Below are 23,048 nucleotides of genomic sequence, written 5' to 3' on the forward strand. Positions count from 1 at the left end.
CGTTCCGGTGCATCAGCGGGCAGGTCTCGCACCTCTGCTACACTCTAAAAACAGTTGCACCCTGTATATTTGCCACGCAACAATAGACGTCATCTGTCTTGCCCGCATTTCCATTCTTTAAGAGGAAGGTTTAGCTGGGGGGTGCTTCTATCTAAATGCATGTAAAAACAGATTTAGTTTTTTTCGGCAACCACTGCACCAAATTTGACGAGGCTTGTTGTATTTAAAAGAAAAACTTAATATTTAGGGCCCGTTGGTTTCGAAATTCTCATTTAGGTCGTCAAATTTTTGTTAAACATTGGCAAATATCGCAGCTTCTGAGAAAACGAAACTATGAAGTTTACAACTCTAGCTCGGCACTGGAAAAAGGTATCACAATTCTGTGAGTCGCAACTAATAGTGCATCTAAAGCGGACAAAATTTATGCGTTACACAGGAATCTCAGGAAATTTAGTTTAGGGCCTAAGAGTGTACCGGGCTTGCAGCGTTAAGGAAAGGAAACGCGGGCAAGACAGATGACGATTATCGTTGTGGGACAAGATAAGCTCCAAAGGGTGTATATTTTTCTAAGAGTGAAGCCACAGAGTTAGTATACAAAGGTATATGTATACATGGTAGCGAAGGTGTCGTACACTCTAAAAACAGTTGCACCCTTTGGGGTGTATATTTGTCCCACAACAATAATTGTCATCTGTCTTGCCTGCGTTTCCTTTCTTTAACGCTGCGAGCCCGGTACTTCCCAGTCACGAATGGCATGCGCGTTATTAGTGTGACGCAGCATTCTCGACAGGAAAGTAGCGAGCGCCGAGTTTTCAAGAAAGGAAACGCAAGCAAGGCAGATGACGATTATTGTTGTGGGACAAATATACACCCCAAAGGGTGCAAACTGTTTTTAGAGTGTAGAAGCCCATACACTCTTAAAACGGTTGCACCCTTTGGGGTGTATATTTGTCCCACAACAATAATCGTCATCTGCCTTGCTTGCGTTTCATTTCCTGAAAACTCGGCGCTCACTACTTTCCTGTCGAGAATGTTGCGTCACACTGATAAGGTGCATGCCGTTCGTGACTGGAAAGTACCGGGCTCGCAGCGTTAAAGAAAGGAAACGCGGGCAGCACGGATGACGAATATTGTTGTGGGACAAGATACGCCCCAAAGGGTGTAAATGTTTCTAGGAGTGTACACTCTTAAAACGGTTGCACCCTTTGGGGTGTATATTTGTCCCACAACAATAATCGTCATCTGCCTTGCTTGCGTTTCCTTTCCTGAAAACTCGGCGCTCGCTACTTTCCTGTCGAGAATGCTGCGTCACACTGATAAGGTGCATGCCGTTCGTGACTGGAAAGTACCGGGCTCGCAGCGTTAAAGAAAGGAAACGCGGGCAGCACGGATGACGATTATCGTTGTGGGACAACATACGCCCGAAAGGGTGTAAATGTTTCTAAGAGTGTAACAACAGTTGCACCCTTTGGGGTGTATATTTGTCCCACAACAATAATCTTCATCCGTGTTGCCCGCGTTTCCTTTCTTTAACGCTGCGAGCCCGGTACTTCCCAGTCACGAACGGCATGCGCGTTGTCTGTGTAATGCAGCATTCTCGACAGGAAAGTAGCGAGCGCCGAGTTTTCAAGAAAGGAAACGCAAGCAACGCAGATGACGATTATTGTTGTGGGACAAATATACACCCCGAAGGGTGCAAACAGTTTTTAGAGTGTACACTCTTAAAACGGTTGCACCCTTTGGGGTGTATATTTGTCCCACAGCGACAATCGTCATCAGCCTTCACTCTTAGAAAAATTTACACCGTTTGGGGCTTATCTTGTCCCACAACGATAATCTTCATCCGTGTTGCCCGCGTTTCCTTTCTCTAACACGGCGAGCCCGGTACTTCCCAGTCACGAACGGCATGCGCGCTATCAGTGTGACGCAGCATTCTCGACAGGAAAGTAGCGAGCGCCGAGTTTTCAGGAAAGGAAACGCAAGCAAGGTGGATGACGATTATCGTTGTGGGACAAATTTACACCCCAAAGGGTGCAACAGTTTTAAGAGTGTTGCTTGCGTTTCCGTTCTTGAAAATTCGGCGCGTGCTACTTTCCTGCCGAGAATGCTGTGTCACGTCGATGACGCGCAAGGCGTTCGTGACTTGGAAGTACAGTGCTCGCAGCGTTAAAGAAAGGAAATACGGACAAGACAGATGATGATTATCGTTGTGTGGCAAGATACGACCCAAATGGTGTAATTTTGTTTAAGAGTGAAGCCACAGAGTTAGTATACAAAGGTATATGCACACATGGTAGCGAAGGTGTCGCAGAAGCCCATACACTCTTAAAACGGTTGCACCCTTTGGGGTACATATTTATCCCACAGCGACAATCGTCATCAGCCTTGCTTGCGTTTCCGTTCTCGAAAACTCGGCGCGTGCTACTTTCCTGCCGAGAATGCTGTGTCACGTCGATGACGCGCAAGGCGTTCGTGACTTGGAAGTACAGTGCTCGCAGCGTTAAAGAAAGGAAATACGGACAAGACAGATGATGATTATCGTTGTGTGGCAAGATACGACCCAAATGGTGTAATTTTGTTTAAGAGTGAAGCCACAGAGTTAGTATACAAAGGTATATGCACACATGGTAGCGAAGGTGTCGTAGAAGCCCATACACTCTTAAAACGGTTGCACCCTTTGGGGTACATATTTATCCCACAGCGACAATCGTCATCAGCCTTGCTTGCGTTTCCGTTCTCGAAAACTCGGCGCGCGCTACTTTCCTGTCGAGAATGCTGTGTCACGCCGATGACGCGCAAGGCGTTCGTGGCTGGAAAGTACCGGGCTCTTAGCGTTAAAGGAAGGAAATGCGGGTAAAACAGATAAAATTGTTGTGAGACAATATAAACCTCGAAGGTTGTAAATTTTTTTTAGGAGTGCACTCTTAAAGTGCACTTATATTCACTTTTTGATAGCTCGAAAATTTTGGCCACACATAAATTAAGAAATACTGATATCAGCTGTTTCGATATCTAAGCCAGGTACAGCATGTGTCTGCTATAGCCTTCTCTCATACTGCATAAAGAGGAGATTGCGTACCTAAAGGGATTACTGCGTGCTTGCTCGGACATGACGTGGTCGCTGTGTTTCCTAGGAGCACGCGCAGCTGTTAGCTTTAGTTTTAACGCGATAGCGTTAAGGAGCTCGTGTCGCAGAAAAGCCGGTGTCGTCGGCGTCGGGTGTCGGCGTCGGCGGCGTTTACCGTGAGCGATAAATCACGGCAGGCGCTTCATAAATAAAAAGCAACTTCCAAGATTGGCCCGGTGGGAATCGAACCCGGGTCTCCGGAGTGTGAGACAGAGACGCTACCACTCAGCCACGAGTTCGATGCTTCCAAGCGGTGCAAACGCGCCTCTAGTGAATGCGGTGTTGCCTTCGAAAGCAGCCGTGGAAAGTTATACTGCGGTGTATATCGGTAATTATGACCATGTAACGTACAGAAGTCACAATTACACGAGTTGCGACGTGCGTTTCCGCTGCATTTCTTTTGCGCTTTCCGCACACGCAGAGCCATCTTGCGGCAAACACAGAAGACCCCCTCCTCTCAATGTACGGCGCTGCCCCGACAGGAGGCGCGCCGCGCGCGCATTGGGACCGCTGCCAGGCGCGTCGCGGGACTCCCTCTCCCCTGACGACGCTTCGCCGTGCTTCCGGTTTAGATTACTATCTATCTCTCTGCCCGTGCCGATCACGACGTTTGGCTGGCGTAGATCGTTTCCCCTCCGAGACACCGAGTTCTTTGGTTCGTTTCGTTCGCTCAGGCGCACGTTTCGTTGTCGCGCCGAACGCTGCGTTGCTCGACGTTCACCGCGTGATAGGTGGGCGCTAAGTCCGATGCGGGGCGCATCGTAAGTGATTGCTGTGCCGTAGCGCATTGTCTTATACCCCTTGGCGGGTCGACGGGAACGCTGTCGCGTCCCACTCTTGAAGGCGAAGCTTAAGCGTCCTCCAATTTTTTGCGCTCTTCTGCAGTTTCAAGTTTTCCTCAAGTTCTCAGCACTCGTGTTGTGTGTATATGTTTCTTTTCTTTTTTCCTACTAGAGGTTTGCGGAGAGGAAATCTTGAAACCGAATTGAATAAGGGCTGAATAGTGCCAGAAGCAAATCGAATATCGAATACTTTCTCAATAAAATTCAAATAATGAACTATCGTTTTCACCATTGATCTTCACATCCAAATATGTTCACAATGCTAGTTCGTTTCTGTCATTACGCTGCACGTTATGAATCGTTGTTTATTAGAAACACGAATGGAAAACTAGGAGCAAGCAATTTATTTACATAGTAGGGACTAACGAGTGAGTGCGAATGATAGCGGTTTGGTCGGAATAGTCTGGCTCCTTGATTTACATATATAGCGTGCTCCATTGCGCAACATCTCGGACCTTATGTCTCCTACGGCTACCGGGATGAAATTTATCGCACATTTGTCGATCTGAAGTACCTGCCACTATTCTAAATCTATTCATGTGTACGATTATAGTGACTATTTGATTCGTCGTTCGAAAGTTTCGAATATTCGCACTCCCCTACTTCTGACTGCCGCTTTCGCGTTGTTTTGTAATCACGAGACACCTGATTGCTTGATGCGACTCAGGATCTTGAGGAGGTTTGGAAACTCACGTTTTTGGGTCGGCGATTCTGTTCCTCTGTAAGACGTCTCGATCCTCGAGGTGTCCTGTGACGTAAACGTCACTTCGCGAAGACTTGCTCCGGGAGGAAGGCTATGTGACGTTTTTGTTGGTGGTCGCCTTCTTATTTGCATGAGGGCAGCCATAAGGACACGGAAATTAAAGCCACGAATGAAAATTCACAGCGCCGTGCGTTGCCTCATGTGCCGTCTATGCTCGACTCGTTTTGCTTGCACTACAACAGGTAACTTCATTTTTCCAGTAGGACTTCTCCCCACCAGTATCATCCCTGCAGGGCTGGAAGTTCCCGCTAGCTCAGACCTTTCCGAACCGGCAGTTGTCGGCAGTTGCAGACGAACACGGTTTGAAGCGTCGCTAATGTGTATACCCGCGGGAATAACAGTAACGTCTGTTTCAGCCCTCACTTTTCCTTGTCCTTTTACTTTACGTTCTTCATGCAGTTTCGCGCTTTTTACAACGAAAGTAGCAATCCGCTGAGAAGGTTAACTGTCGAGACACAGACTGCAATTGCTGCTACCCAGTTGTCACTGTCGCTGAATTATACAGCGCAAACATGCACCGTCATCACCGTCGATTTCAGAACTGCTTACTTGAGTGAATCCTCCACCAGGAACCGGAGACGTGTCATGCTCTTTTGGCTAAATGATGTTTTGACTGTCAAGTTGCCGAAAAAAAAAAAAACTAAGTATGCTGCTTCCGCCATCTGCAGATATACCTTTGGTTGAATGATTGACTGAGTACTCAAAGCAGAACAGAGGCCGTGAGGTCTTAATGATACACCGTAATGGACACCGTGAGACACCGTAATGGAGGGCTTCGGGTCAATTTTGATCACATGGGTCGTGCTTTTACGTGCACCTAAAGCGCTTTAAGGGAGTGTTGTTGTCCTCCGCCCCCAGACGGCAATGCAGCCGTTAGTCGAGCCTGCGACCTTGTGCCCAGCAGCGTGACATTAGATGTTCAGCCGCCGCACTCGGTGTGACTACTTTTTGTTATAGTATGTTGTAATGTGAATATGCGAGAAAACGCGTTTCACGTGCACGTTGAAACTGGTTAGTCTCGAACCTCATGGCAACCTGCAAATGTGGTTCTTCTGTTACACTGAAAGAAAACATAAAATGAAAAACGTCGCCCTGTGGTTCTCGTGGTTGCGTTTTCGTCAAACGTTGTTGACGCCAGTTCTTGTGTCCCGTGTATCTCTCTTCACCTGTACGCGTCTTCTTTTTTTTGTCCGCTCTCATAATTTTGAGCCCCCCAACGCCAGAAAAATATATCCCAGCTTTTCACACTGAAAGTCTTTCGTACAGGGTTATGCAGGTCTAAGTGAGAAAGGGTGAGACAGGAAACGTGAAGCTCGATGGCCCCGTTTATTAAATCACAGTTACAGAACGACAAACATGTAAAGGTTGACTATTCAAACAACCAGTCAACAACGAAAATCACAAGCAGCTCTTGACAACAGAATTAACAAGCAATAACACACTAACGTCAAGGTACGTCACTTCTCATGAGCTACATGGACGCCAAGCAGACATGTTCGGGTAGGGAAGTTGATGCTGTCACTAAAAAAAAAAAAGAAAAGTGCGAACAATTTGTGCAGATAAACGACGTGTTGTCGAGAACTCGGAGTCAAAAACCAACGTTCGAGAAACTGTGCGGAACACACCTGCATTGAATGTGTTGTGATCCCACAGCTGGGACGATCACATGCGCTCCTTGTCATTAAGGTAGGTCAGGCGCGGCGTTTTCAATAGACCCGCGTGCGGTTCCGTTGTGACGACCACATAAGGCAACGGGGAGGTATTGATCGATTCGATTTTTCTTACCGCGTAGTAAATTTTTTTTTCTCGCTAAGTGGCTACCGCACTGCGACAAACCCCGGTCCTTGTCGACTCGAAATTGATAGCTTGCAGCTCGGCGCATGTCGGCGCGTTTCCAAAGCGGTTGATTGATCTGCACGATCACTGCGGGCAACACGAACGTAGGTCGTAATAATTAATTTGGCGAAATCGATTAAGTATATGACAGACGTACCAAAAATAACCAAGAAATATTTTGTACGATAATTTTTTAAATAGTTATTTTGTATAAAACATGAGCTGACCAGGTTGAAAACTCGGGCTATGGGTGGCTCGGCATTTTATATGGTAAATTAGCAGCGAAAAAACACGGGAGAGGAAAAGACAGCGTAACAGACCAGAGACAGAGACAGACCATTCGTAACTGTACAAAGCAGACTTCTTGTACGAAGGCCCGCAAAGATTTAGAATCACGTGCTTAGTACAGCACGGCGTTATGCGATCTGCAATGACTGGCTGCCATTTCGTGTGCATGTTGCATCCTGCATCATTGCAAGCGCTTGAAACAAAAGCTGTCGTCCATCACATCCCATTTTCTCTCGATGCGGTCGTGAATTTTTTTTTTTTGCAAGCAAAAAAGAAAGAACGAAAAAGACACCCCGAGAGACTCGTCCGAGACTTCTCGGCGCGTCCAATATGGTGTGCGCTCAGGAACCGGCTTCGTCTGAAGATGCCAGATTTAGAACATCACCACTTTTTCTCTCTGTGTGGATTTCTTTAGGGCAATACGTTTCGCAGAGAAATTAAAGTCGACAGAGAAAGCGTCGCAGTGTGTCACGGTCTTCAGAAAGTTCAAAAGGATCGAGTTCTACAAGAGGGGGTAGCTTTGAAACTTCTTGAAGGATCAAGAAAAGGTGCGACGCAGCAGGAGACTTTGGGGAAAAGAATAAACAAGTGCCCCTAGATCTCAGTTCCTCAGGACTCGAATAAAATTCTTGTCGTGTCATGCCATGCCCGCAGCAAAGGACGGCAAGCTTTCGCTTTCAACAGGTCCGGCTGAGCTAATCGCGTAAGTATCGTTAGCAACACTGTACATCACCAGCAAATATTAGCTCCGGCTTGCTGCTACATATAGTTATCTCTACAGCTTCACAATGATTTTCAACCATGTTGGCAAGCTTCTCTATGAAGCTCTTTCGGCGAAGAGCTTGAAGCTGCCACTGAAGTCCACGACCTAACAAGAAATCCTGAAGGAGCAGTGTAAAAGCAGTCAGCAGCAACAACTGTCCATAATTTCTGTGATTTCCATAATTCGAATAATTTTCGTAATAGAAGATGTAGCCGAGGCCCTCCAACGTATACCGGACATAGACCGGAAATATGAATACAAGAAAAGAGTGCTCGATAAATTTCCAGAAGCATCCACGATATAATACCACACAGATTTATATGTCCAGTCCAGCTTTTTACTTTTTTTTTGGCGCAGAGTGTAGAGCCAATATAGGAGACACAACTGCGCTTATCGTATTACACTGCCACGCCATATACGTGGCAGGTGGGTGGCTATATTACTCATCCTCAATTTAATACTCAGAATCGTCACCGCCACTACCTAATTGTCCTTCGCTGCTGCTTCAGTGCTTCCTTGGCAGGTCGTGGCAAAACACGGTACGCCTCGAGAGGAATGACTCTGCATTTTCTGAGCAGAGACCTCCGAGGTTAAACCAGTTCATTCCTGCAGTCAAATTAATGGAATGGCGGTGTTCTGCCGCGTAACTACCAGAAATACTTTCTCCCTTCTAGAAGTGCATGCACTTTCTTTTCTGCCTTCTCCAACAGAAACGACAGAGCGCTCTAGCAATTAACCTCTCTCTACACTGACTTTAACATTCTCTCTCAGCGAAGCGCATTAGAAGCAAGTTCACAGCAAAGAACGAAACAACCAGTGCGCTCTGGCCGTGTTTGTCTCGAAATATATCTTCGCGGTGACAAATAAACTTCCTTTTTACAAAGAATGTTGTCAAATAAGGTATCCGCGCCAGGGCACGGGTCCCTGGGTGTAAGCCAACAATAATAATAATAATACTTTTAAAAAATTCCACCTTTCTTACGAAAAAAAGACCATATGTTCACCTTATTCTTTTTCACTAGTGTCTATTTATAGTGCTACGAAGGCTCAGTATGCAGGAATTTTCGGAACCGAGTCGCCGAGGCCGGCAACCAAAAGGGCGTCCGGGTACTAAGCATTTCTACCACGGTATTTGACTCGCACCATTATAGCACCATTATACGTATCGCCATCAAGTCACGATGAAACAATAAACAACGACCAGGTTTAAGTCAATCTAAGTCGATCTAAGCATATGACATTTTGCTTTTCAAATGACGTGTACAGCAGCAGACGAAGTACAGAGGCGAGGGAAAGGTAAAATGTGAATAGAAATTAAAAAGAAATGGAAGAGAGGAAAGGTGCGCTTAAATAAGTGCACGATCAACGTTCAATGTCATGGACATTGGTTTTGTGCAACACGTCAAAACACACAAATCACTTCCTATGATATTTACAGGAATGTAAAGGATAATACTGACACAGTTGCGAGTTTCAACAGCAAGTCAAAGTGATGAGTCAAGAATCGCAAGAAAGCCAACCACGCTGAGCTGCTGTTTCGCTGCTATTTGAATAGCATTGATCATGAGAGGATCAAATGTGAATTTGAGAAAGACAGGTCGGGGTATATTTAAGGGGGACCTGAACAAAGCCATTAGCTCGCATTGCCAACAGTAATTTGCTTGCGTGCATTGTGTTAAATAAAAGGATTCGCCAACCAGCTGAAGCAGGTCGACCTGTCTTCAAGACGTAAGTTTCATGATATAAATTAAGGCACCCACGTAATATGCAAAAAAACTCATTCCTCGACGATAATGACTCTCCGAAGTTACGAGTGATGGTTATAGTTATGATAACCACCAATAGCAAACGGTGATGTAAAATCAAAGCGAAGTCATTTTCTTTTTTTTAATATAATGAAATAAGTTTTTACAGGCTATCTCTCCATCTCTCTGCTACGAAATCTGTCAGATTCTTTTAACTTTGCTACGAAAATATAGTTTTTGCAAAAAAAATACCAACGCCGCTTTGATAAATCACCTTCATCTCAAAGGCAAGCGTAACTTTCCAAGACAAATACTTGTTGTTTTTTGTTATCTTTGTAGACTACGTATGTTCTTTATACTGGTTACAAAAATAAAGCTAATAAGAACTTAGCGAAACCTTACAGGTGTTCAGAATCACGCTATAAATTTTAAGACAAGCAAATTCCGTTTCTACTTTCGGTTCTCATTATGTCGCGGTAAACTCGTCTCCATTTTCTGACAGCGATGACGAGGGTGATTTCTTTTTATTTTAAGTTACAAGCTATGCTCACGGAAGTACTGAACGTCGTACATTACTGCAATTGTTGAGAAACTATTACAAACTATGCTGGCCCAGAAAATCATTCGACAAACTTGAGATACAATAATTAATCGTAGTGAAGAAAGTCGTTGAGTAACACTGCAAGCGTAATGTCATGGCTTAGAATAATTATTACTGTAAGAACTGTTAGTTGATAATGACTTGGTTAGGGAACACTACATCTATTCGAGCATCGGTGTCTCAACATTGATTTCCTTCTGCGATTCTTTCCATAGCTACACACCTTGATGTCCCGAACCACCGGATAACATTTACGATTCAACAAGAAGAAACGCCTAAGGCGTAAAAAAGAAAAGGCACGTTTTCCAGACGCACCAGGAATGAGATCTTGTGTGCACCAGAGTTCTTTAATCATACCAGTTGCCAGAATCGTGGAATGACATACGTATATGATCCGTTATGAGCAAGGCAAGAAACCTGTGATGTCTTATCGTTCTGCTGTTAACAGGACGTGCTTATTGCCAGCTCATTTCACTGCTCAAAGATGATGCCAGGATTTGCGAAAAATCAAGCACATATCAATTTCATTGATTGATTTAATCTTGACTTATTCAGTCGGTTAGAAGCACCAAAGAATCACATGGATGCCGCAGTAGGGATGCTGTAGTAGCTATATGGCTAGTAATAATTTAAGACCGCCTGAAAATCCTCAGTCTGCAGCAGCTCAGACTATAAGTGCACGAGTGCGCGTTTTTGTTTCTGCGCAGTTTTCGTTAGAATGCGACAGCTGCGGCCGGTAATCGTACGCATGACCTCTCTATGAGCACATAGTTGCTGAGCGATAGCAGCGATTATCTCGCGGTTTAATTACATAATCGGCTTCAGCAGTCCGTGCGATGAAAGAGCTCTGGTGCACACAATAGATACAAAACTTCAAGGCTCTCGCGAGGATCTCTCTCAATCACGAGAATCGATAGCCAAAGACTGATGTGGTCCTCGCGAAGACGACCACATCCGAGACTCCGCGCAAATGGACGGTGGGAACCAGTAGTGCCTCGACACAAACGTGCCATCTGGTGGTGGGCGATGGAGACACACCGTGGTCGACGAACACCGTGGTCGACGATGCAGGATCAAACGATGGGTGCTCAGTTCACCTCTTGATTCGATCACAGCCGCATGACTAGCTCAGACAGCACCTGTAAAGATTTTAAGAGGCGTCGTCTTATCGAAGAGGGTTAGAAGATGGGGTCGGGCGAATGTAAGTTTCGATTGCGAATCGAATATTACGCACTAACTATTCGTGTTCGCATTCGAAAATAAACTATTCTGCATTTTCAAATATCCAAACTAATCAGCAAGGTTGGTTTTCCTTTTCGGTTTCAGGGCGAAAGCCTGCGTACATGACAACCCGTGATGTATGCTTTCAGTCAGTTATTCAGTGCATTTGGCAGTTTAGACATGTAGTAGTTCAATCGTTTCCGCTAGAACCAGTGACCTATTATTATTATTATTATTATTATTATTATTATTATTATTATTATTATTATTATTATTATTATTATTATTATTATTATTATTATTATTATTATTATTATTATTATTATTATTATTATTATCTTCATTTTGGCAACGGGCACTTGTACATGTGATGACGACACACAAGTTCTTCATCAGCTTCTTCTTAGTTTTCTTTTTTTCCAACTTTTGATAGTTTTTTGGTAACCATTTATTCAGCAGCCTGCATTTATTCAGCAGCTGTGTACACGTATGCTTGGAAGGCTCGCTTGCAACCCGGACCTAAAGATGTTAAGAGGCTATTCGTGCAGTTTTTAATGACAATTAGCAATTTTATGCTTAAAACTTATTCTAATTGTCCTTGATACTGAGCTGTCTTTTTCTCACTAATCAGTACAAGCGTGGTACCTAATTATACCGAAATATGTGTTCCTGCTCTAAGTGTATGCGTCTACATTTGACTGTTCGGTATTCAATTGGATATTCGATGCTTGCATACTATTCGTATTCGATTCGTATTCGAAAGAAAGGTGATATTCGCCCACATCTACTAGAAAAAATAGAAAGTCGCATATTCATTGAATCAATCATCGAGTCACTAAAGATGACCAACAGTGGCCAAACAAGGGAAGCCTGTAACGTGGAGCCAGCGTTTCAACAAAGGGCACCGATAAAAGCACATCTCCTCGTCGAAACGTTGGCTCCTGAGGCTGCACGCATCACATGTTCGGCCGCCATTTTCTTTCATTTTCCTGTGAGCTGTTTGTCTTTGGTATAATCATTAAAAGGTTCATTTTCTAACGCGTCGACGTTTAAACTTCGTTCAGCATTGTTTTTGTGCTGGAAAGGAGGCATGCAAAAAGTGTACTCATACATAAACACAAAGCGCCAACTACCAATTGTTTTGATGATTCTAAGGATATACACATCATTAGGCAATTTTGAGCACGTGGTACATAACACGCAGGTGTTGTGACAGCAAACCCTAAAACAGTTGCCACTCTTTTGGGGCGCATCGTTGTCCTCACGAAGACAATCGTCATCTGTCTCGCCTGTGTTTCATATCTTGAAAACTCTGCGCTCACTGTACCGTACTATAGAACATTCTGATAACCTCTATTGTCTTGTCCTTAACCTTCTTTCTATCAAATGACTCGAAATAGAGTTTTGAAAGAACGTTTTTTTTTATACTAAACTGATTCAGTGTTTCTTTTGAGTGAGTAATGAGGCGTAATTAATTGTCGATGTTATAGAAACTCCAGCCCACATACTTCTCGCACGTAAAATGATGGCATCGTATGAAGGTTGGCGGACACTTGTAAGCTACAGTAATTTACTAAAGGTGGTCTCTAAATGCCTGACGTGCCGTCAAGAGCAAAATTTGCTGACAGTGTGTACAAATAAAGATCGATGCATAATTGCGTTGCTCATGAAAAATTACTACACCAATTAAAACAAACTACCATGTGGTTGATCGATTCATTGGCATGATAACAAAAAGTTGGGCAGCAAGTTACACCCTCTATAGCACTTGATGGCTACAGCCTGCTGCGCACTTGGTAATGCATTAAGTTATACAATCGAGGACCAAACATAACGAGCTGTAGGGTGAAGTACACGTGTGGCGCTTTTAGGTCGACCCCCTCAACGACACGTGTGAGCACTTAGTGCACTAGATGAAGGTGCGGCATGCTTGTCTCCAGTAGGTGCTGCAAGTGTGCAACACGAGCCGAGCACAATTACTTTGCATCCTCTCAGCAGGGAAAAGCAGCGCTCGGAGTATAACGCCTTGCTCCCGCCACTGCGGACGTCATTTCTTGCTTGGCGAGCATCCTCTACCGTATACCGTAGCGTACTTCCGTGACCTACAGCGCAATCCGCTAGCGCCTGGACGAGCGTCCTTCGTCGCTTGCTTTCTCGCTTCCCTTGCTCCGTTACAAAGACATACTCCGTCATTATACACGCATTCGTCGCACCCACGCCGCACCACCGCCGTCCATCTCGCGGGAGGAAGCAGTGGCATTACGCCAGTTACAAACCGCAACTTTTCCAAATCTTGTCTCTCTCAATACATTCTACCCACACTGTTATGCAGATCGTTGCCCTGGCTGTGGCAGCTCGCCCACAATCTTCCTCGCCACGATTGAGTGCACTGCAAACCTCTTTCCTCCCTCGCCAACTCTCCTTTACCCCCTACGCAACAAAGAGCTGTGGGACGATGCCCTCCGCGACGGACCTCCCGAGGTCCTCCGAGCTGTGATACAACGGCCTCGAAACATCACCGGAATCATCTTAGGGACCCTGGACTGAGGGTTCCTCCCCCACTGCTCTCGCCAGTCAAATATTATTAATAAAGATGTTTTACTCTCTCTCTCTCTCTCGGCACAACTAAAGCCCCTCCATACACGTTTTGCAAAAGCGGCGTTGACGCGTGGATGGAGGGGCTTTAGGGTGAACCGCCGCCACCGCCGCGTGACGTGGGTGACGCAGCACGTGGTCTTCTGTCTGTGCGCGCCACTCGTTCCCTCTCCACACGCCCCTCACTCGGAGGTCACGCGGGTTTCTGGCCCACCTTTTGCGCCTGCCGTGTTTCGACCAAGATCAGCACGCAACGAGCCACTTAAATAAGAACAGTGCTGCACACGTTTCTTGTGGCTGCGCTCACGTGCAGCACAAGGTCGATCCAAATAGGTCGCGAAGCTTCGGGCGAAATGCGGTTCAGAACAAATTGTCACCGACATCAGCAAGGGTGGTTATGCGAGTAGCGATTGAAGCGTGACTGTGTGAGAAGGAAACAAACATTGGGAAAGCAAAAGGCATTTTTTAATTAAAACGAGACAGACTAATTCCCGGAAAACGAAATTCCTATTTCATTTTATATGCGCGTGACAAGAAAAGAAAAGACAGCTCTATTTTACTTTATCATTACGAATAAAATACCTTTTTTCAGCGCCCACCATAGAGTTGACGCCGCTATAACTTGCAATGCAATGAATCTCTTGAAGTATGCAGACAGGCGCGCTCGTAAAGTTCACCTGCTACAATGCGCCCCCCTCACACATTGCCTTGTTTTGCATGTCGACGTTTGTGTGAATTTGATGGCGTCAAAATCAGTGAGTTAAAACCGCCAGATAATTATTTACTTTATCTGTTTTCGTGCGACTGCGCGCGCCAACGGGTTTGGCGTCCGACGATGGGCCTAGCACTCTGCACCAAAAGCACTCATCGGACTCCAAAGAAAGTACATCCTGTGCAGGGGTACGACTTAGACACCCATTCGGCTGACCTTTTACTGAAACTTGAACCGCCATGTTTTTCAAGTATGGGCTTCTATGGAAGCTTCGCTACCAGGTATACAGGGTCCTGAATATTACGCTGCGCGCGTTCTAAAAATGATTTTGCACTCGCCGCTTCACTGCTCTTGCTCAAATGTTGCAGAATGATCGCATTTTGGCGCCAACTTCATTGAGTATGTCACTTGGCACAGTTAACTGCCTGGCTTTAAAGAAAACTGCAAATTTGCCGGCGCTTATGGGAATGCGAGTTGCTGCCGCGACGGCGCCAGCATAAACTTGCTTCGCCGCCTGCCGTCAGCTGTAGAAAGCAGCGTTTCAGGGAAGACTGCCACATGTTGCGCGCTCCTGGGAACAGGCGAACGATACCAAAATCACCACTCTTCTCATGAGAGGCAGCTTGGTATAAGCCATGAGAGGCGGCTTGGTATAACCGGTGGCGACGCCACGTTGAAGTTCCCGCATGAGCGCGTCGTGACGTCATGGATTATATTTTTACGGCATCTGGTCGAGTCTAGTTAACTCTTTTATCAGAAAAGACGACCTATACAGTAAAAGCTCGTTAATTCGAACCGCAAGGGGAAGCCGCTTCAGTTCGAATTAACGAAAGTTCGAACTAACGAAAGTGAAGGAGGGCAACAGCACACTGCGATTTGGAAGCAGTAGGGCATGTCAGAAATTTGGCGTGTCAGAAAGTGATGGCGTGTGCCGCGGGCACACGCCATCTTCAAGTCGAAGCTCTGGGTCCGACTGTGCCACACCACCGATGTCCACCGAAACGAACGTTAGCCGAGGCTTAACACCATCACAATGAATCGCGATGACCGATACCTCCTAAGCTGAAAACAGAGGTGCACAACCGATGAAGACTGCCGAGACAAAGATGCTGAACATGTGAAGGTGGCGAAGGCCCTGATTCGTTGGTTTTTGATTGCAAGCGCAGCTGCGACGTACTTGATTCGCTATGTTTTGGAGCTTGCCGTGCCATCTCCGCACAACATCAGCAGTTGTACAAGATTTGCAAAGCCTCCGAGATTCGCAATGGGCAAGAAGTCTCGGAGGTTACGTAGAACGGAGAGGCGGCAGCCGCTGCTGCCTTCTGGCTGACCCCGCGTCGGTTAGATTTTTTTCCGATTTTGCCTTCTCTCGCCGTTCTCTCCGTTTCGGAGGCAATACAGCCTTGTGTGTAGGCAGTAGGCGCGCTTCTCTGGCCGTGTGCCAGGCGAGCGTAGTTCGAATTATCCGTGAGGGAACCTTCTCGCGTTCGAATTAACGGACTTTTTTATACATAGACTTCTGTGGAGCTTGGCCGGACCAAATCGTACAGTTCGAATTATCCATAAATTCGAATTATTGAAGTTCGAATTAACGAGCTTTCACTGTATATCATTATAAAAGCAGCCAAACACCGAAGGCTGCAAGTTTCGAGAATATTTATCGCGCCACAAGATCCAAATGTGAGAAAACACTTTGAAATCCGTGACGTCACACTGACGTACTGGCGCTGATAAATTCGGCGCACAAAATAAAATTACCACTTTGACCTTTCTTTTGTCTACTAATAATCAAGCTCATACAGCAAAATCAACCAAAATAGAATTTCGAAGCAATGCTACCAGTCTGTAGTAATTTAGTGTCCTTTTAGGCAGGTGATATTGAGTGAGTGAGCGAAGAAACTTTACTACAGGTCCGGCGAGGACGCGAACTCGTCGCGCACCCGTCTAGTCCCACGTCGGGACCGGCACGTCTAGGGTGCCTCGATGCAACGGCAGCGCTGGCATCGAGGCACCCTAGGCAGGTCTAGCCCACCGGACCGGTCGCGGGCACGTGAGTGGGATTCGCTTCTGCCTATAGCCCCGCTCTAGAAAAGCAAATCGAGGCACGTGATATTTCTTTTCTACTCCCCCATCTTGCATATACCATATATGACACCCACCTGCGGGTAGTTGTGGTCGACGGTGAGCGACGGTAGAGACACCGTCTTGTCGCCGTCCTTGAGCGTCACCATGGTGACGGTGGGTGGGTGTTGCTGGTGGTGCGCTGCCAGAGCGGCTGCCATGGAGTTTCCCGGCTGCCCGCGCTGACCGCCCGCCGCGCGCGACCCGAACGGCAGCAGCGGAAGCAGGGCCTCGGTGGCCGCGTTCACCATGCAGGGGTCGTCGCCGCGTAGGGAGCGGCTCATCGCAGCGGGCGGAGGCTTCTTCGGCCTGCGTCCATGCCGCACATGGGTGGGAGAGGGCGGATAATACATTCATAAGAGTAACATTTAAACTGTGCAGGGGGCAGGTCAGTTCGCGCATAGCATCGTCAATAAAGCAGCGCAGTACGCAAGGCATAGAACTATAGACGAAGCAACGCGAGCGCGGGATTTCAACTGAATTCGCATGCATTGGGAAACCGCCGCTTTGTCAAACAGTCACGCATGCGCACATCACAACTGATTCATTTCCTCTAGTTCCACACGATGCTTATCCCGACGTATATCGCGACGACGCCTGCCTTTCCTGCGGGCAGATCTCCATTCTAGCACACATGCTGCGGGAGTGCGGGTCGAGAAGCTCAGCAAGGAAGAGTGCGTCTCGTCTCTGCGTAGCCCTGCTCTATACAAGCACATCCTGGCTGTCCGGCGTGCCCGCGCCTCCGGTCCCGACGGGGGACTAACCGGGTGTGCGGCGAGTTCGCGTCCTCGTCGGACCTCCAATGAAGTTATTTCATTCACTCACTTTAGTGTATATATATGGAAAGATGTATTTGGTTGCCGCAACGTTATGATTGAAAAGCTGACGCACTTCTTTAAAGAATGACCAAACATTCCCCTATCGGAAGTGGGGGTAAGCGGAGCTTGTCCTACGTGTACCTGACGTTCGTCACGATTAAGTAACCCACAGGTAACGGTGTCGGATTGCCTAGGCTCGGACTGCTCTAACGGCTGGATAGGCGCGCCGACGGCGAGCCCTTTCACGGGCGAGTTCTCGCCGCCGCCCATCGAAGGCTGCCAGTTCCTCGGGGGAACGCACAACGCGTGGCCGTCCCATTCGTTTTCCGAGAATGAACTGAACGGAAACGAAGCCGGCCCACCGCGCGCGAAACCCTTTCCTGCCATTTCCCTCCTCGGCGGAAGCGAAAAAGCTCTGATTAGTTGCGCGCGTAGCGTGAGCGCGCGCCTGTGCAGCTGGAATCCTTGCTAATGGCTCACGCTCCAGCGCCGGCGCAGTTGTCAACTCATCAAATCGCTATTTCTTTCAGCTGCTCTGCTCTGGGAGCAACTGTTATTATGCGAAGCATATTACTAGGGCTCAACCCAGCTCCTCAGGCGCGGCGGTGTCGCCTTCAATACCACGTGACACCGTGACGTCACGACAGAGGAGAAACGGGGCTCCAACTCGCGCCGTCGCTCGCGGCGTCGCGGCGATATATAAGCAGCTGCGCTTGCCTCTGCTAGACACTCACGAGGTGAGATGCCTCCTGGAGACAGAGCTGCTTGTTGGAATGAGAAGCGAAGGTTACGGCGTGCTACAGAGACTGTTTCTAGGTGGCTTTGCTACGGCGCAGCGACTACGCGCCCCGCATCGGACGCGGTGAGCGTCGAGCAACGCAGCGTTCGGCGCGACAACGAAATGTGCGCCTGAGCAAGCGCCGCACGCCTGAGCCGACGCCGACGACACCGGCTTTTCTGCGACACGAGCTCTTTAACGCTGTCGCGTTAAAATAAAGGCTAGTATGCTTCGCATCCTGGGCTTAACCTTAGCTAAACCACAGCCTTTTTTTTGCGTGACCACAACGCTACCAAAACTTGTGAGCCAATACAAGCTTCAATTGCATGAATGTTATCGTTTCGGCCGGAACCCGGTATTTCTCGATTGCCTTGAGAGAGGTGGGGATGTATACATTTTATACGATGAGGTCCGGTCATCTGGCATACCACTGAAAGCGATGCCAATACACAACTTTTTTCATGAGCACGCGTTCTAGCAAAGTACAAAGAAGAGAAATGCAGACATGATACACGAAACCTAATGCATGAAAAAGAAGTCTGACAAATTGTGTAAGGAGTGCTCATATCGCTCTGTCAAAAAAAAGAAACGAGAATACAAGACGACAGTCTATGCCATCGGTTGTACGCTACACGTGCGTGACACGTCTGACGCATGCGCCAATATTTGAGCATTTCAGAAGTTTGCCGCGTCACTTTCTATAGGGCGCACACTTCAATGCAAGTCACACCAGTCGAAGGGGCTGGCAGCGTCTTTCTGGTCCTTCCGTTTTTTGTCTGCTCTCCTGATATGTTTCTTTTTTTTCCCTGAATCACTAGAACCAAGTTCCAACTAGCCCAGCTTTCATCAATAGGTACCCCTTCGAATTACAATTCGAGACACATTTCCGGCGGTTCTTGCAAGACCGGTATAAAGTAATGTTAGTAAGTGGGGTGTCTTGAGCACTGATCAGTTGGCTTCGATTAGGCAATGGAAACATGCGCCCATAATGAATGTTAGTTATTTGGCTGTAATTGTTAATATCCCATAAGACAATTTATGACTGTTGTTGTTAGCGATGTCTTGGCTTTGTCCCTACTGCTTTGTCTTTAAAAGGTTTCGTCAGCCGTATACGCCCGATATGTGTGATAGGCGACAGTCCATCACACATATCCGCCGTCCTTTCTTGGGGTGTTTGTGCGTGTGAATACGTGTGGGTACATGTGAGTGTGTTCTCTTGCGGTCTGAAGCAACTTACAAAGACGAATTACCAACTAGCTCAGCCACAAGTTCTATGAAGAGTGATCGGCTGCGTAATAAACCTACTACTACTACAAAAAAAAAAAGCAAGGCAGAGTTAAGTTGCTGAAATTCTGGAGTTTTACGTACCAGAACAAGGATAATGATTGTGATGCGTGCCGCAGTGGGGTATACTCCAGATTAATTTTGACCTCACTAAGTTCTTTAACGTGCACCTAAACATATAAATACATAAGTGTTCTAGCATTTTACCCCATCGCAAAAAAAAGATCACTGTATACGGAGGGTTAAAGAGTCAAATATGCCATTGATGGCCGCAGGCAGGACAGAGTGTAGCTATTTCGTCGCGTCAGTTCAGTGTCACGTCGTTCCGGCCAAGCCTGTTCCAACTTCGGAAAAAAAAAACTTTGCGCTGAGCTTATACTAAATATGTGCGTTCCTGTTGCGAACGCGTGCTGGATAAGTAAATGTTTGGAGAGCCACCTGGATACTAGGAATGAGACTATACGGTGTGACTGTGGTTGATATATTATGTAGATTAACGGCCATTAATTGCAGCTACTCGACCAAGAAGTAAACACAAATAAAGCTGCAGCGCGCGGTATTAGCAAATTCCTTGGTACGTTATATGCTCGCTTTTAATTTGCGGCACAAATACCAAAGCAGGGGAAGTTAGGCTTTCAGGTTGATGACGGCGACGTGACGACAGAAGGTGATGATGTGTTGTCGAGCAACCCCTAGATATAGCCAAACTGCGCCGGGAAAATATTAATTTAGTTATTAGCTACCGTAGTGTCTTTTGATGACAGCATGGATAGATAACCGAACTCCAACGAAGCCTATCGAGCACGAGATATCTGAGCGCACCAAGACCCTTGCTTGTGACCTCAAGAACTTCATGCATTAAAACGCCTGTACGTCTACATTGCTTCAGTCGTCACTCGTCTTTGCTGCATCACAATTCTGGTAATTAATTCCATTCACTCATCTTGCGCACCGCGAGCCATGTTTTCTTTAACCTTAAAGCTTTAGCGAGCACTGATATATTTCTCACTGAATTAGCAGCCTGCGTGACGTGCTGTTGTGACCAGCCGTTCGCCCCGCGACAACCTCCGGTCCCGGTTCGCACTATTATGGGGAACGGGCCGACGGCCTCGTCAAAATGGTTATCAACAGGGATTATTTATGACCAGGGTGGGAGTACCTCGTTCGGGAGAGGTCTGAGCAATTAGCATTATACGGCCATCACTTGTCAGTCGCACAGATTGGCATGTCCAAGCCGGAGACGCGGTCAGCACAATGATACGGCCGTCACCTGTCAGATCGAATACGATCGGAGTCAGCGTACGTTCCCCTCCTTTTTCCTGTTTATGCCCAGTGAGGTGCGTGCGTTCCCGACCAAGTTACCTTATTTGGGAAAAGGCAACCGACCTCCGGATTTGTGGGACCTGGTGTCATCGGTCTCCTGACACCGGATTGGGGGAAGTGACTGAACAATGATCACGCAAGGCACAGAAGGAACAACGGACGGCGGGAGTGATCGGCGACTACAACTTCATCATCAACTTTTGTATATTACTTTGCATTTTCTTGTACACATGTAAATATAAACGCGTTAGTCAAACGTCCTGAATGTCGGACCCATGGAGCGTCACGTTCATTCACTCCTCCACGAGGCCAAGTAAATTCCACGTCTTCGGACCGCCAGTCGCAACAGTGCCCATAGAACCCTGAGCGTCACAATCCTGTTTTAAGATAACGCTGGGATTTAATACCATCTAAGCCAAACTAGGAGTCGTAAGGACATCGTATTTGCTTCTAACGAGATGTCTTCAGTAGCTGAAAAAAAGTGCGCCGTGCATGAAGCACCCACCATTGCAGATAGAAAACTGCGAGCTAAGATGTGACAATCAAGCGGAAACGTTGTTCTGTGTAAAGTTGCAATTTCTTGGACACATTGCACTCTGCCAGGTTGTGCTCTCAGAACCATATCAACAAAACAACCAATACCATATTCTTATTGTGGCAACGAGAAAGAAGATAACGCCTAAAAACATAGACTACGCAAGAATATCCGACGACGGTGATGAGGTAATTGTCGGGGATCAACTAGACGTGCTCAGTCGCACAGAAAGCCACGCATCCGGACACGAAAACCATGGCCATCACCATCAGCATTGCCGAGGCCAAGATGGCCGCCCATTCGGCGGGATCGACATGCATTGACGAACGCCAAATTTAGCATGCTCAGGGTTCCAAACGCCTATCTGGCATTACGTTACGGGCTCTCCAAAATCCGGCGCTCAACATGCTTCGAAGCAACATGACTACCGGTAAGGCCAGCGGCCTCAGAATGGCTGCCCCGTCGACGAAGCAGTTGCAGCCCCGTAAGCAGCCGTCGCTCAGCGCCAGCGGTCAGAGAAGCGAGGGCGGCAAGAAACCGTTGCCTGCATCGCCGACGTACGCCCTCACCGAGGGCCCCGCGGCGAAGACCACGGAGTCGGCAAGCAGCCACGGCGGCGACTCGACGGCCACCAAAACCATGGCGGGCGTCAATCTCGAGGAACTGCTGCGCTCGCTTTCAGGCGACATTGTCAGAGGTTGCCGGTCGCTGTCCTCGACGGAGATGCCGCCGCTAGAGGAAGTGTCGACGGAAGAGCGTTCCGAGCGCAACGAGCTTTATCAAAATGTCCAGAACCTGCTCGGCGAAGTACTGGCTGGCATCGACGCCGAGTGCGCCTCCAAGAGAGACGAGCAGCAGGGTCTGGTCATCCTGGAGGACAGCGAACGGCGGGGGGCGAAGGCCGTGGAGGAGGACATGCCCACGGAACTGCGCGCCACGGTCTCGACGCCAACCGGCCGCTCCGGCGTCGACCGGGCCAGCTGCGACCTCACGGTTCGCTTCGCCGACAACGACGATTCCGCCAAGTCGCGACCCGACAGCCCCGGGTCGGGCTCGAGACCGCGTAAGAAGTCAACGGCCGCGGCGCAGTCCCCGGCCACCAGCAGCAAGAATCAGCAGCCGCAACCTCAACCGCAGCAAGGGTCCTCGCTGTGGCCCTTCCGCCGAAACCGAGTCAACGCAGCCAAGCCGGGCAATAACGTCGTCGCAGCCACCGTGAAGCCACAGCCGAAGTCAAAGCAGGTTCCCAGGAGAGACTCAGTCCGTCCCACGGTGGACTCCGAGTTGCTGGCAGCCATGGACCGAAAGATATCGTGGGGAAAGGCCAAGGCGTACCCTGGCAGCGTTACTCTCTCGGAGCTCAACGACGACGGCACCGGCACGAGCAAGACGAGGTCGCTCAGGAGGATCAAGAAGAGGAGGCCCGTCGAAGCGGAGCCACAGCCGAAGCCGAAGTCGGAAGGAGGGACCTCGCTTCTCCGGAGCATTCTGGGTATAGCGAGCTTGTCGCCAAAGGCGGCGGTGGCGCCAGCGCGGCCGCAGGCGAAGGGAACCAAGCGCCCCGTCAAGCAGCAGTCGACCGGCTCTCGCCAGTCCAGCGACAAAGGATCTGCGAGCGGATCAAAGGCGAGCAGCAAACCGCAGCTGCGCAAAGAAAAAAGAGCAGACGCGGCGGCACCAAAGGAGACCCAGCCGC

The 23,048-nt window shown here is 47.9% G+C and overlaps 1 protein-coding gene across 1 annotated transcript in view; it reads right to left on the reverse strand.

The window, feature by feature from the left end:
- Window positions 1–6,039: 6,039 nt before the first annotated feature.
- The window catches only part of LOC135910747 (uncharacterized), an 89,396-nt gene continuing 72,387 nt past the window's right edge, over window positions 6,040–23,048 (reverse strand). The window contains exons 4-5 of the mRNA XM_065442823.2: window positions 16,653–16,923; window positions 6,040–11,104 (exon numbers count right to left, since the gene is read on the reverse strand). Coding sequence (XP_065298895.1) covers window positions 11,075–11,104; window positions 16,653–16,923 — 301 coding nt within the window. The 3' untranslated portion in view covers window positions 6,040–11,074. The remainder of the gene's footprint in view (window positions 11,105–16,652; window positions 16,924–23,048) is intronic.

Source organism: Dermacentor albipictus, chromosome 2 (assembly GCF_038994185.2).
Source record: "Dermacentor albipictus isolate Rhodes 1998 colony chromosome 2, USDA_Dalb.pri_finalv2, whole genome shotgun sequence".
NCBI lineage: Eukaryota > Metazoa > Arthropoda > Arachnida > Ixodida > Ixodidae > Dermacentor > Dermacentor albipictus.